At 46.1% G+C, this 12,903-nt stretch overlaps 1 protein-coding gene across 5 annotated transcripts in view; it reads left to right on the top strand.

The window, feature by feature from the left end:
- BAZ2A (bromodomain adjacent to zinc finger domain 2A) overlaps nucleotides 1-12,903 on the top strand; it is a 305,747-nt gene that overhangs the window by 80,826 nt on the left and 212,018 nt on the right. For all 5 annotated transcript variants that reach the window (XM_033936980.1, XM_033936976.1, XM_033936978.1 and 2 more), the window contains exons 5-7: nucleotides 7,334-7,555; nucleotides 11,114-11,335; nucleotides 11,435-11,495. In XM_033936980.1, coding sequence (XP_033792871.1) covers nucleotides 7,334-7,555; nucleotides 11,114-11,335; nucleotides 11,435-11,495 — 505 coding nt within the window. The remainder of the gene's footprint in view (nucleotides 1-7,333; nucleotides 7,556-11,113; nucleotides 11,336-11,434; nucleotides 11,496-12,903) is intronic.

Below are 12,903 nucleotides of genomic sequence, written 5' to 3'. Positions count from 1 at the left end.
GGCCTCCTCATCCCCGGGGCGTGGAGCGGCATCTAAGGAACCGAAGAAAAAGAAAGCGGTTCCGATGCCACCCCTAGATGACCGTATCTCGGCCATCTTAAAGGTTCAACTCCAGGAACAGTTACAGCAGCAACTCCAGCACCTGTTGCCCACTATCCTGGCACCGCTCCTTCCGGTACCAGACCGGCCCGAGCCCCGTACCGAACCCCCGGTATCCACCCCTTCGGTACCCATCAACACCTCCATGCCGATTCTTTCGGCTGAGCAGCTTCATACCCATCCAGTGGTTCACTCCCATACCACATCGGATCCTCCTCGGCACCAAGCAGTGCGTCATTCTTCCCGGGACCGGGATCGACGCCGGTCTTCCTCTCCTGGTACCGTTTCGGTGCGTTCTGGGAAATCTTTATCCAAGACCCGCCATACCGCTCCTTCCACCCCGGTGTCTCGACATGCACCAGAGGTCCGGGACCCTGACTTATGGGAGGAAACCCCTCTCGGTACCGAGGAGGATCCCTCCTCATCTGATGAGGACCCGTCGGCACCCGATGCCACCTCCAAACCGGAGCAGTCCTCATTTTCTAAATTTCTGAGGGAGATGTCTGCAGCCCTGTCCCTTCCTTTAGAATCTGACTCAAAGAAGTCTCAAGCCTTCCTGGAAGCTTTAGATTTCGAACAACCTCCTAAAGAGTTCCTCAAGCTCCCCGTGCATGACATCCTACGGGAGACCTTTTACAAAAACTTGGAGAATCCCCTTACGGTACCGGGGGCTCCACGTAAACTGGACAACCTCTATCGAGTCATCCCTATCCCAGGGTTCGACAAGTCTCAATTGCCCCATGAGTCCCTTCTTGTTGAATCCACCTTGAAAAAGACTCAGGGCTCCAGTGTCTTTGCCTCTACCCCTCCTGGCAGAGAGGGTAAGACCATGGACAAGTTTGGCAAGAGGCTCTACCAGAATGCCATGCTGGCCAATAGGGCGAACAACTATTCCTTCCATTTTTCGTTCTATATGAAACATTTGGTCCAACAGCTGTCTGCCCTCCAAAAGTACCTGCCGGAGCGCAAAGTCCCACTGCTCCAGCAGCACATCTCTGGCCTTCTTCAATTGCGCAAGTTTATGGTCCGCTCGATATACGACTCATTCGAGCTCACCTCCCGTGCCTCTGCCATGGCCGTTGCCATGCGCCGCTTGGCCTGGCTGAGAGTCTCCGACCTGGACATCAACCACCAGGATCGTCTAGCCAATGCCCCCTGTCTCGGGGATGAACTTTTTGGAGAGTCACTGGATTCCACCACCCAGAAACTCTCCGCCCATGAAACAAGGTGGGACACCCTGATCAAACCAAAAAAGAAGGCTCCGCCTGCCCGACCTTATCGACCTCAGTCATCTTATCAGCGCAGGTTCTCAGCCAGGCCACTCAATCCGCCTCCTCAACAACCTCGGCGGCCCCGTCAACAGCAACACCATGCCCAGGCTCGTTCTCAGGCCACTCAACCCTCCAAGCCTCTTCAGCCTGCTAAGCAATCCCAGCCCTTTTGACTCTTCTCTCCAGGGCATAGCCAGTCATCCACCCTCGCTACCTCTTCCACAACCAATCGGAGGTCGTCTCACCATATTCTCCAGCCGTTGGGAGGTCATCACATCGGACCAGTGGGTCCTCAACATCATCCGCCACGGCTACTCTCTCAACTTCCAGACTCTTCCACCGGACAACCTTCCCGTAGAGTCTGCTTCACACTCATCTCAAACCCCCCTCCTCCTGAGGGAGGTTCAATCCCTCCTCCTTCTCAATGCCATCGAAGAAGTACCTCCAGATCAAAGGGGTCAGGGATTCTACTCCCGCTACTTCCTGGTTCCCAAAAAGACGGGAGACCTCCGTCCCATTCTCGATCTCAGGGACCTCAACAAGTGTCTGGTCAAGGAGAAATTCAGAATGCTCTCCCTTGCCACGCTCTACCCTCTTCTTTCTCAACACGACTGGCTATGTTCCCTGGACCTCAAAGAGGCCTACACTCACATCTCCATCAATCAGAATTCTCGCCGCTACCTGCGGTTCCAGGTGCTGCACCACCACTATCAGTACAAGGTGCTACCGTTCGGCCTCGCTTCCTCACCCAGGGTCTTCACCAAGTGCCTTATAGTGGTGGCGGCCTTCCTCAGGTCTCACAACCTCCAGGTGTTCCCCTATTTGGACGATTGGTTGGTGAAAGCACCTACGTCTCAACTTGTGCTACAGGCTACTCATCACACCATCTCTCTCCTCCACCTCCTGGGGTTCGAGATCAACTACCCCAAGTCGCATCTGCTTCCCACCCAGCGACTTCAGTTCATTGGAGCAGTTCTGGACACCACACTAATGAGGGCTTTTCTCCCCTCCGATCGTCAGCGGACCCTGCTCCACCTCTGTCGTCAGGTGCTCATGCATCCCTCCATTCCTGCCCGACAGATGATGGTCCTCCTGGGTCACATGGCCTCGACGGTGCATGTCCTTCCTCTGGCACGTCTCCACCTTCGCACGCCTCAGTGGACTCTCGCCAACCAATGGTCACAGACTACGGATCTTCTTTCTCATCCCATCTCTGTGACATCATCTCTTCAGCAATCTCTCCAATGGTGGTTGAACTCCTCAAATCTTTCCAGGGGTCTACTTTTTCATCTACCCCCTCACTCTATGATCATCACCACGGATGCGTCCCCCTATGCGTGGGGAGCTCACCTAGGAGATCTACGCACCCAGGGACTTTGGACCCCACAGGAGCGTCGTCATCACATCAATTTCCTGGAACTCAGAGCCATGTTCTACGCCCTCAAGGCTTTCCAACATCTCCTCTGTCCTCAAGTCCTCCTCCTGTGCACAGACAATCAAGTCACCATGTACTACATAAACAAGCAAGGCGGCACCGGATCTCGCCCCCTTTGTTTGGAGGCTCTGCGCATCTGGACCTGGGCCACGGACCGCAATCTCTTTCTCAGGGCGGTCTATATCCAGGGCGAACAGAACTCCCTGGCCGACAATCTCAGCCGCATCCTTCAACCTCACGAGTGGACGTTGGACCCTCCGACTCTGCTCTCCATCTTTGCTCGATGGGGCACGCCGCAGGTGGACCTCTTTGCAGCACCTCACAATCATCAACTGCCCCTCTTCTGTTCCAGACTCTTCTCTCCTCACCGTCTGGCCCCGGATGCATTCCTGCTCGATTGGAGGGACCGGTTCCTGTATGCCTTCCCTCCACTTCCTCTGATGTTGCGGACCTTGTCCAAACTCCGCAAGGACAACGCCACCATGATTCTCATCGCCCCTCGGTGGCCTCGCCAACACTGGTTCTCCCTCCTGCTCCAACTCAGCTCCAGGGAGCCCATTCCTCTTCCTGTGTTTCCTACTCTACTTACGCAGCGGCATCAGTCTCTACTGCATCCCAATCTGTCTTCGCTCCACCTGACAGCTTGGTTTCTCTCGGGCTGACCTCTCCAGAGAATCTATCTCAGCCGATTCGCCTCATCTTGGACGCCTCCAGGAAACCGGCCACCCTCCAATGTTACCATCAGAAATGGACCAGATTCTCCTCGTGGTGTCGCCGGCATCATCAGGAACCTACCTCCTTAGCGGTGGAAACTGTGTTGGAATATTTGCTCTCGCTGTCCAATGCTGGCCTCAAAACTACCTCCATCAGAGTCCACCTCAGTGCCATCACTGCGTTTCATGAGCCTATTCTCGGAAAACCCCTCACGGCTCATCCTCTGGTTTCCAGATTTATGAGAGGGCTCTTCAATATCAAGCCGCCTCTCAAGCCTCCTCCTGTCGTCTGGGACCTGAATGTGGTTCTCTCAGCACTCATGAAACCTCCGTTCGAGCCTCTTGCCACAACTTCGCTCAGGCTTCTTACCTGGAAGGTGCTTTTCCTAATTGCCATCACCTCTGCCAGAAGAGTTAGCGAACTGCATGCACTGGTTGCTGACCCACCGTTCACTGTTTTTCACCATGACAAGGTTGTTCTGCGTACCCACCCTAAATTCCTTCCCAAGGTGGTCTCGGCTTTTCACCTCAATCAGTCCATTGTGCTGCCCGTCTTCTTCCCTAAGCCTCACTCGCACCCTGGGGAACAGGCGTTGCACACGCTGGACTGTAAGCGTGCCCTTGCTTACTACCTTGATCGTACCAGAGCTCACCGTACATCCCCTCAGCTGTTTTTGTCTTTCGATCCCAACCGTTTGGGTCGTCCTGTCTCCAAACGGACACTTTCAAATTGGCTTGCTGCCTGTATTGCATTTTGCTATGCTCGGGCCGGTCTATCACTGGAAGGTGCTGTCACGGCCCACAGAGTCCGAGCTATGGCTGCTTCTGTAGCTTTCCTCCGTTCCACGCCCATCGAGGAAATCTGCAAGGCTGCCACTTGGTCCTCAGTTCACACGTTCACTACTCACTACTGTCTGGATGCCTTTTCCAGACGGGATGGTCACTTCGGCCAATCGGTGTTACAGAATTTATTTTCATGATGGCCAACCATCCCCCCTCCCTCTTTGTTAGCTTGGAGGTCACCCATGTGTTAAGAATATGCTGCCTGCTTGTCCTGGGATAAAGCACAGTTACTTACCGTAACAGGTGTTATCCAGGGACAGCAGGCAGATATTCTTACGTCCCACCCACCTCCCCGGGTTGGCTTCTTAGCTGGCTTATCCTAACTGGGGACCACGCACTCCTCCGTCGGGCGGGAAGGCGCACGCGCGGTGCGGCCAACTAGAAACTTCTAGTTAAAAAGGTCCGTACCGAGGGCTCCGTCGGTGACGTCACCCTTGTGTTAAGAATATCTGCCTGCTGTCCCTGGATAACACCTGTTACGGTAAGTAACTGTGCTTTATGGAATCATGATGGATGAGAAAGGGGGTCAGGGTGCTATGGAATCATGCTGAAGGGTGACAAAGGGGGTCAGGGTGCTATGGAATCATGGTGCAGGGTAAGAAAGGGGGGTCAGGGTGGCATGGAATCATGGTGAAGGGTGACAAAGGGGGTCAGAGTGGTATGGAATCATGGTGAAGGATGAGAAAGGGGGTCAGGGTGGTATGGGATCATGATGAAGGGTGAGAAAGGGGGTCAGGGTGGTATGGAAGTGTGGTGGATGGAGAGAAAGGGGCAGATGCTGATGGAATTGCAGGGAAAGAGACATAAGGGGGAAGGATACTGCATGGATTTGGGTTGGAAGGATAGAAAGGGGGCAAATGCTGATGGAAGTGGGGGGAAGGGAGAAGAGAGAGTGAAATGCCAGACCATGTGGGTGTGGGAGAAGGAAAGGAAGAAGAGGAGAGGAGAGATGCCAGACCATTGAAGGAGGGAAGGGAGGAAGATGGATGCCAGACTAATGGGGGTGAAGGGAGAAATGGAAGGGGGATGCATAAAGTTTCTAGAACGGGAATAGAAAGAGAGAAGATGCCGTATAGAAGGGGCAGAGAGAGAGTAGACAGTGGATAAAAGGAAGAGAGTGACAAAAAGATGAGGAAAGCAGAAACCAGAGAAGACAAGATAAATAGAATTTTTTTCTATTTATTTATTTTTTGTTTTAGGTGAGATGCATCGCTGTTTCTGTGATGTTGCATTGTATGCAGAGTCCAGCTTCTTGGTGCTTCAGTTTAACCTTTGTCTACGTATTTTTATTCTATCTCCCCATTTACAAAACTGTAGAGCGTTTTTTTTAGCGTTGGCATATGAGCTATTACCACCGTGGCTAAAAACCACACTACAGTTTTGTAAAAGGGGGAGGGGTTAGTTTGTGATTACATACTAGGCGAAGGTGTTTTCTGTGTTCTGTGTGTTCGAAAAGACATAGTTTTTTGTTAGGATTGACTGTGTAGGATTGATCTGTACTTGTCTGGCATGCTTAGTTTTACAATGGGTTTATTGATATACTGCAGTATGTAAGATGCTGCCTTTTCCTAGATATTCATGTGTGACGTGTGGATTGTTACTAAAAATCATGTTTTTCATACAGATGGGGGGGGAGTCAAAAAATGATGGGCCTCGGGTGTCACGCCACTGTTTCCTTTACATGTCCAAGCTGGATTGACACTGGAGGGTCATATCATGGCTCACAATGTCAGAGCTATGGCTGCATCATTAGCCCACTTGAGCTTAGCCTTCATTCAGATTTGCAAAATTGCCACAAGGTCTTTGGTCAACACATTCCCATTGCTGCCTTGAGCAAGATTCTCTATACAACATTTGGTTTGGTTAGACAGTTCTGTGGAATTTGTTTGGAATCTAGAATTCAACTCCACTCTCATTGGCCCATTTTAGCTCAGTTCTAGGCTGCATCCTTACAATAGCATTGTATATATGAGGGGCTGCTGAAAAGTTCTCAGCCCAACCTACAAAGTTGGGGCAGTCTCCATCAAGGGCTATACACTTTGTCCAGTGATTTTCCACTTTTTTTGTTCCATGGGAAGAATACGGAACAAAAAGGTGGAAAATTTCTTGGCTAAGTGTATAGGCCTTGATGGAGCCTGCCCCATTTTTTGTTGGTTGGGCTGAGATCTTTTTAGCGGCCCCTCATAAGTTATAGGTTAATTGATTCACAGTTGACTTTGCCTATTGCAAGTCTCCATTGTCCTCTGGTTGTTGTTTCTGGTGAGCCTGGTAGCTAGCGATTCCCATATGTGAGAAAATAATGTCCTAATTGTCCTCAGAGAAAGTGAAGTTACTCATCTATAGCAAGTGTTCTCCAAGGACAGACCATAGATTCTCACAAACACTTCCACCTGTCCAAGGAATTGTATTCCTTCTGCTTTTTTACCATATTGCTGTTCCTGCATGCTCACATTGGGTAGGAAGACACCCGGCACCCATGCATGCATGGTGCAGTACTACCAAAAGCTTTGAAAACATTCTTGAACATTGGGTAGTGTCCGCTTCATTGGTGCTCCATTGCATGCTGTCCTCAGAGAATACCTACTATAGTTGAGTATCTTTACTTTCTGTGTGAATGAAGAGGCTGAGAAGAAGTATGAGAAATCTTCCTTGTGCCCAGAAAATTTTATAGTTTTCTGGGCTCTTGGAGAGCAAAAGCCATCCTATTTATCTGCTGACATCACCTTCTGTGTGGCTGCACGTATCCCGCTTGTCGATAGAGAAACTATATTTTCTGTAGCAATCAAATGAATTTAATGAAGGAAAAAAAAAGTCATGGTTAAATGAGCATGCAGGGATGTTTCCCTGGATTGATTTTTCTTACTGTGTTTCTGGTATGGGTATGATTTCTGTAGAAGACTCTGCACATGATGAAATTGTTTTGATCGTGATCTCTATTTTCTTTTTTGATTCCCTCCACATTGGGGTCACAGAGACACAGAATGGTGGACTCTATGACATGGAAGGGTCAGAGCTGGTAAGTGAGGATGAGAAGACGGCACTGGTAGCTCCAGCAGATGACCTGTCAGTACTGGACTGCTCCACATTCAACAACTCTGCCTCCTTTCACATCATGGCAGAAGAGGGCCAGGGCTCCAGAGTGCTTTTTGTGGCCACTGCATCCTCTCCAGTTCTGGAGGAGTCTGTCATGCAAGGTATATCGGTTCTGTCATCACTTGGCTTAGCATTTGCCTGTAAATGCAGTCCTAGCTATCTGATCCCCTACCACTGTTGTATTCTGCTTCACTTCTCAAAGAAGCACTAGAACAATAATTGAGTTCCAAATCTCCCATCCAAAAATGATTAGAACCTCAGGCCCAGGAAATATGGCAGACTTTTCTATGCTGATGAGATTTGGGTGGAATGCATGAAGGCAAGTGCGGGTTATAAAACTGATCTCATCAAATGTGATTTAGTACTTTTGTTAAATGTAATAATTATAATGATTTTCTATATATTTGTATCCAAAAGCATAAGACAAAGAAAACATAAATAAAACTTCCCTATCCTACGTTTATCTTCAGGCAAAATTGTAATCTGTGATTGTTTAGGGTTCTTTATTCCTGAACCATCCTCTCCTAGCCGTGACTGAGTTCAAAGAAGCGTGGGATGAACACAGAAGATTTAGAATCAGAAAATAATATTAAAGATTGAACTAGGCCAGTTACTGGGCAGACTTGTACGGTCTGTGTAAGTGCATGGCCGTTTGGAGGAGGATGGGCTGGAGTAAGTCTTAACAGAGATTTTGGCAGTTGGAACCCAAGCACAGTACAGGGTAAAGCTTTGGATTCTCGCCCAGAAATAGCTAAGAAGAAAAAAAAAAAAAAAAAATTTAAATTGAAACAGGTTGGGCAGACTGGATGGAACATTCGGGTCTTTATCTGCCGTCATCTACTATGTTACTATGGTTCCATTCCCTGAGTCCTCCTATTCTAATTGTGACAGTTTATGTATCCCTTAATTTTCTAGTCCTTGAAATGACAAGCTTTGTATCCAACCCTTGAGCCATCTTATTCTAGAAATGAGAGGCTCTTTGAACCTCTACTAGTTAATTGAGCTTTTAACCACCCATTTCAGCCTTTCTTTTGCTTTTAAATTTTCCCAATTATGGAATGATCTTCCTTTAATTCTGAGGTGTCTCAGTTCCTTCAAATTTTTTCATAAATCGTTGAAAACTTTTCTATTTGCTAAACACTTTGAAAATTAATCTTCATGTACTTTAGCATTTTTTTAAAAAATTAACTTATTGTTAACCGTGTTGAGCTTCCCATGGTTGAAAACCCAGTATATAAGGCTAAGTTTTAGTTTTAGTTTAGTTTAGGTGACTCTGTGTCAGATGCTCTAAAATCATCCTTAAAATCCTGTGGGTCGCTGTGGTGCCGGTAAATGGTCCAATTTGAAAATGGTGATCAGTGTTGAAACAATTTCACATGTAAATGAATTTCGTGGAGGTCCACTATAATTCCATCAGATCAGTTGTTGGAGAAAGCAACTGACACATGCACAGAGACAGCAGGGGAAGCCCTGAACAGCTGAGTGGCAGGGGAAACCCTGAAGCAGCCTCTTGCCACTCAGCTGTTTTTGCAGGAAATGTAGTTTTGTTTGTTTTGTTTTTTTAATGGGCACAGATGTGTGTGTTACACATGCACAGCTTCTGTGCCCATTGAAAAAGTGACCATCTTGGACAACCTTCCAGTTGGGGGAGGTTAATACTTTTCCATGAAAGATGGCCCCTTATAACCTTCGACTGGTGGGTTCTTCAGATAATCAGGGGTGGGAAGTTACATCCTAAATTGACATTAGATACCTCCAAATTACCCACCAAGAATGTCAAAAGTTCAGCTCATAGCACTAGGTTGTTCTTGTAGAGGAGCTCTCATCTCTTCTGCAGGTCCATGCAGTCAAGCCCATACTACCAGATGAAGAAGCGAAACCAGTTTGCCCTGGGATTGGTAGGATGGAATGTTGCTACTATTTGGGTTTTTGCCAGGTACTTTTGACCTGGCTGGGCTCCTCATACCACTGAACTTTAAAAAAAAAAAAAAAAAAAAATCATCAGGAAGGAAGCCCACTCCCTCCTGCCTCAGCCACCTCTCACCTCCAAATCCCTTTAAAATGAAGATCGGCGGGAGGGTTGCCCACTCCATTCTGCCACCAGGGCCCTCCACAAACCCCCAACACTCCCCCCAGTACCTCTAAATTGAGGATCAGCAGGAGGGATGTTCATCCATTCCCTCTTGCCGGCAGGCCCACCTTTTCCCGATGCATCCTCCCATAGGAGGGGCCTTAATCACCTGAGCCAATCAGGGCCTTAGCTCTTCCTGGGCATCCTGAGGTGCACTGGCAGGAGCCTAAGACTAGTTCAGAAATCTAAGGCCCCTCCTATGGGCCAATCAGAGTCTTAGGCCCCTGTCAGTGCATCCTAGGATTCACAGGAAAGGGGAAGGCTCACCATTTTGAAGAGGCAGACCTGATAGCAGGAGGGAATGGGCATCCCTCCTGCCGACCAGTTTAGATGTGGAGGGTGTCGGGGTGGGGCAGTGGCAGGAGGGAGTGGGATCCCTCATACTGATCTTCAATTTAAAGGTGTAGGGGAGGGGGCGCCTTGATGGTAGGAGGGAATGGGCATCCCTTTTGCCGATCTTCACTTTAAAGGTGGGGGGGGGCCTTGGGTGTATGGAGGGTCCAAGTGGCCGAGACTGGAGGGAGTGGGCTTCCTTCCTGCCAGGTGGGTTTTTTTTTTTTAAGTTCAGGGGGGTGTGGCTAGTTGTCAGAGGGGGGGGTCCATTCATGACTTTATTTTTTTTTGTTTAAATCTTGACTAATTTTCTAAAGTTTCCAAATTTTCCAAAGTTAACAAAAATGCAGTACAGTATCTACACAAACAACATTATTCATATATGCATTTATAATTGATCAAAATTCCCACGGCAAGAAAAAAATCCCCCACCCAACCAATACCTTCCAAGAGAATAAAACCATGACATAAATATCCTTCTCCCACCTTCCCTCCCCCTGGATGTGTGTGCAATATATCAACAGGATCAAAGGAAAAAACAATTACAGCGCATCCATAAAAGATATCAAAGGGCCCCAGATTAACTTAAATCTCTTAGTATGACCAATTATATCTGCGTTCATTTTTTCAAATCTATAAGTTAAGCATAAACTTGCCCAACAAAAATTAAAGTTAAGGTGATCCCAGTTCTTCCAGTTGCGTGTAATCATTTGTATGGTTACCCCGGTCATGATAATGAAAAGCTGCCCTCTATATGTGTCCAATGAGGGCTTCAGATGCAACATCATCCCACATATCCATTCATGACTTTAAAAATTTTTTTTAATAGAGACAGATATTGTAATACGCTTAACATCTGTGCCCATTAGAAAAAAAAAGCTGCTGTTCGGTGCTTTTTTAACACTACCAGTACCTCCAGACCAGTCAGAGATTTTGGAGTGTTAAAAACTAGCACTTTATTTTGTGCATCATCTGGATATCAGTTGGAGTGCTTATTTTAATATTGATGAGCTTATTGTAATTTATTTACATACGATTATTAGAGGTTACTACAAACCACGTAAAAGACTGTGATTAGCCATTTGGGGCATCAATAGCTGAAATACTTTGATGCTAAACAGGTTGAAACTGGTCTAGCATTGATCATTAAAGGCACGGTGAGTTTTGAGCATATGGACCTCTGTGTCTTTTACAGATAGCAGATTTGAGTTGAACAATGAGTGTGAAGTGGAGCAGGAAGAAACCTTGAATGCAGCCCCAGCACTGGAGGAGGAGTTCCAGAATATCTCTCTGGAGGAAAGGATTGTCAGCAGCTACACAGAGTGTACCATTGTCACTGGAAAGAAGGTGAAAGTGAGGAAGGATGGTGATGAAGGTAGAGGAAGAGTCCCAGGCCCAGTCAATGCATCTGCAAGTGGTAACTGCATTCTCCAGCTTGCTCTGATCATCATCTTTCCTATTAGTGCCTGGGAGCACTGGAATTGTTTCTAAACAGAGGATTTTATTATATCTGCAGGTGACAGTGTGCGAAGACGGATGGCAACAGTTGAAGAGATATTCATTCCACTAAAGCATGGGTAGGTCTTTATCACTGTATCTGAGCCTAACTTTTTTCAGTCAGCTTACTGTTGCCCTGTGGGAGGAGGGGTGTGATAGGGGGAAAGATGCAACTCAATGATTCCTTATCATCCCTCTGGACCAGTCCAGACTGATGAGTTATGCACACCTGCTAGCAGGGAGAGATTGAGAACTCCTGACTTTTGAGTGAGCCTATATGTATTTATTTATTAGGATTTATTTACCATCTTTTTGAAAGAATTCATTCAAGACTTTGTATAGCAAGAATAAGTCAAAAATAAGCACTAAACAATTATAGCAATAAAAATATTCAAATTACAATACAAAGTATGGTATAGTATGCTATATTATATTGCCAACACAATATAAGTCAACAAAGTAATAAAAGCATCATTCGTGACCATGAGAAATCTAAGACAAATCTGAAAATTCTTCGACAAGAAACAATTCCTACTTTTGGTACAATCTCTTATCCTAGGATTAATAGACTACTGCAACATACTATACCTCCCATGCACAGCGACCATGATAAAACAATTACAAACAATACAAAATACAGCCCTTTTTTAAAAAAAAAAAATCTTTATTCATTTTCAATCTTACATCAAGTGTACAATCCATAAAACATTACAATTAAACACATCACTTGATAATCTTTCTAAATTGTCTTACAGTACATAAAATACAGCCCTAAGACTCATCTACTCATTGAAAAAATATGACCACATCACAGAGGCATTCCAAGCAAGAGTACACTTTTTTTCTGTCCCTTTGTCAATGCCTTTTGGAAGTTAATTTGGTCCCAAATTAATTCATTGTTAGAAAATCATGTTGCCCTATCCTATGATACTATTTTATTTGGAACGTCTATGAGATTCAAGAGTCAAATTTCAGCAAATAACAATAAACTTTTGTTAATACTGACGGGGGTTGCCATTCAACATATTACTGGAAATTGGAAGGACTATACTAAACTTAATTATACCTTTTGGTGGAAATCAGTTTGTCATATTTATAAAATGGAGAGAGTGCTTGATATACAGCAAGGAAATTATAATAGTTTCAAAAAGATTTGGGGGCCATTGATTGCATATTCTAATGATTAGACACCTTAAGACACCTTTTTATTACATAGGACTATATTTAATGTGGGGATGGGGAGGTATGTTATGTGATTTAATGGGTTTATTCCTGATGAATGGGATGAGAGGGGGAGGGGTCTTTTTTATATGCATTTGACAATAATTGTTAGAATGTCAAGTGATTTGTATGAATTATTTGATTGAATTTTGTACACTTGTTGCAAGAGTTAAAACTGAATAAAGTATTTAAAAAAAAAAGAAAGAGTACACTTCAAATTCTACTGCCTACTATTCAAAGCTATTAACGGAGAAAGCCCAACCTACT

The sequence above is a fragment of the Geotrypetes seraphini genome, chromosome 3 (genome assembly GCF_902459505.1).
Source record: "Geotrypetes seraphini chromosome 3, aGeoSer1.1, whole genome shotgun sequence".
Classification (NCBI taxonomy): domain Eukaryota; kingdom Metazoa; phylum Chordata; class Amphibia; order Gymnophiona; family Dermophiidae; genus Geotrypetes; species Geotrypetes seraphini.
The sequence above is the reverse complement of the archived record's forward strand: the minus strand, read 5'-3'. Positions and strand labels throughout refer to the sequence as shown.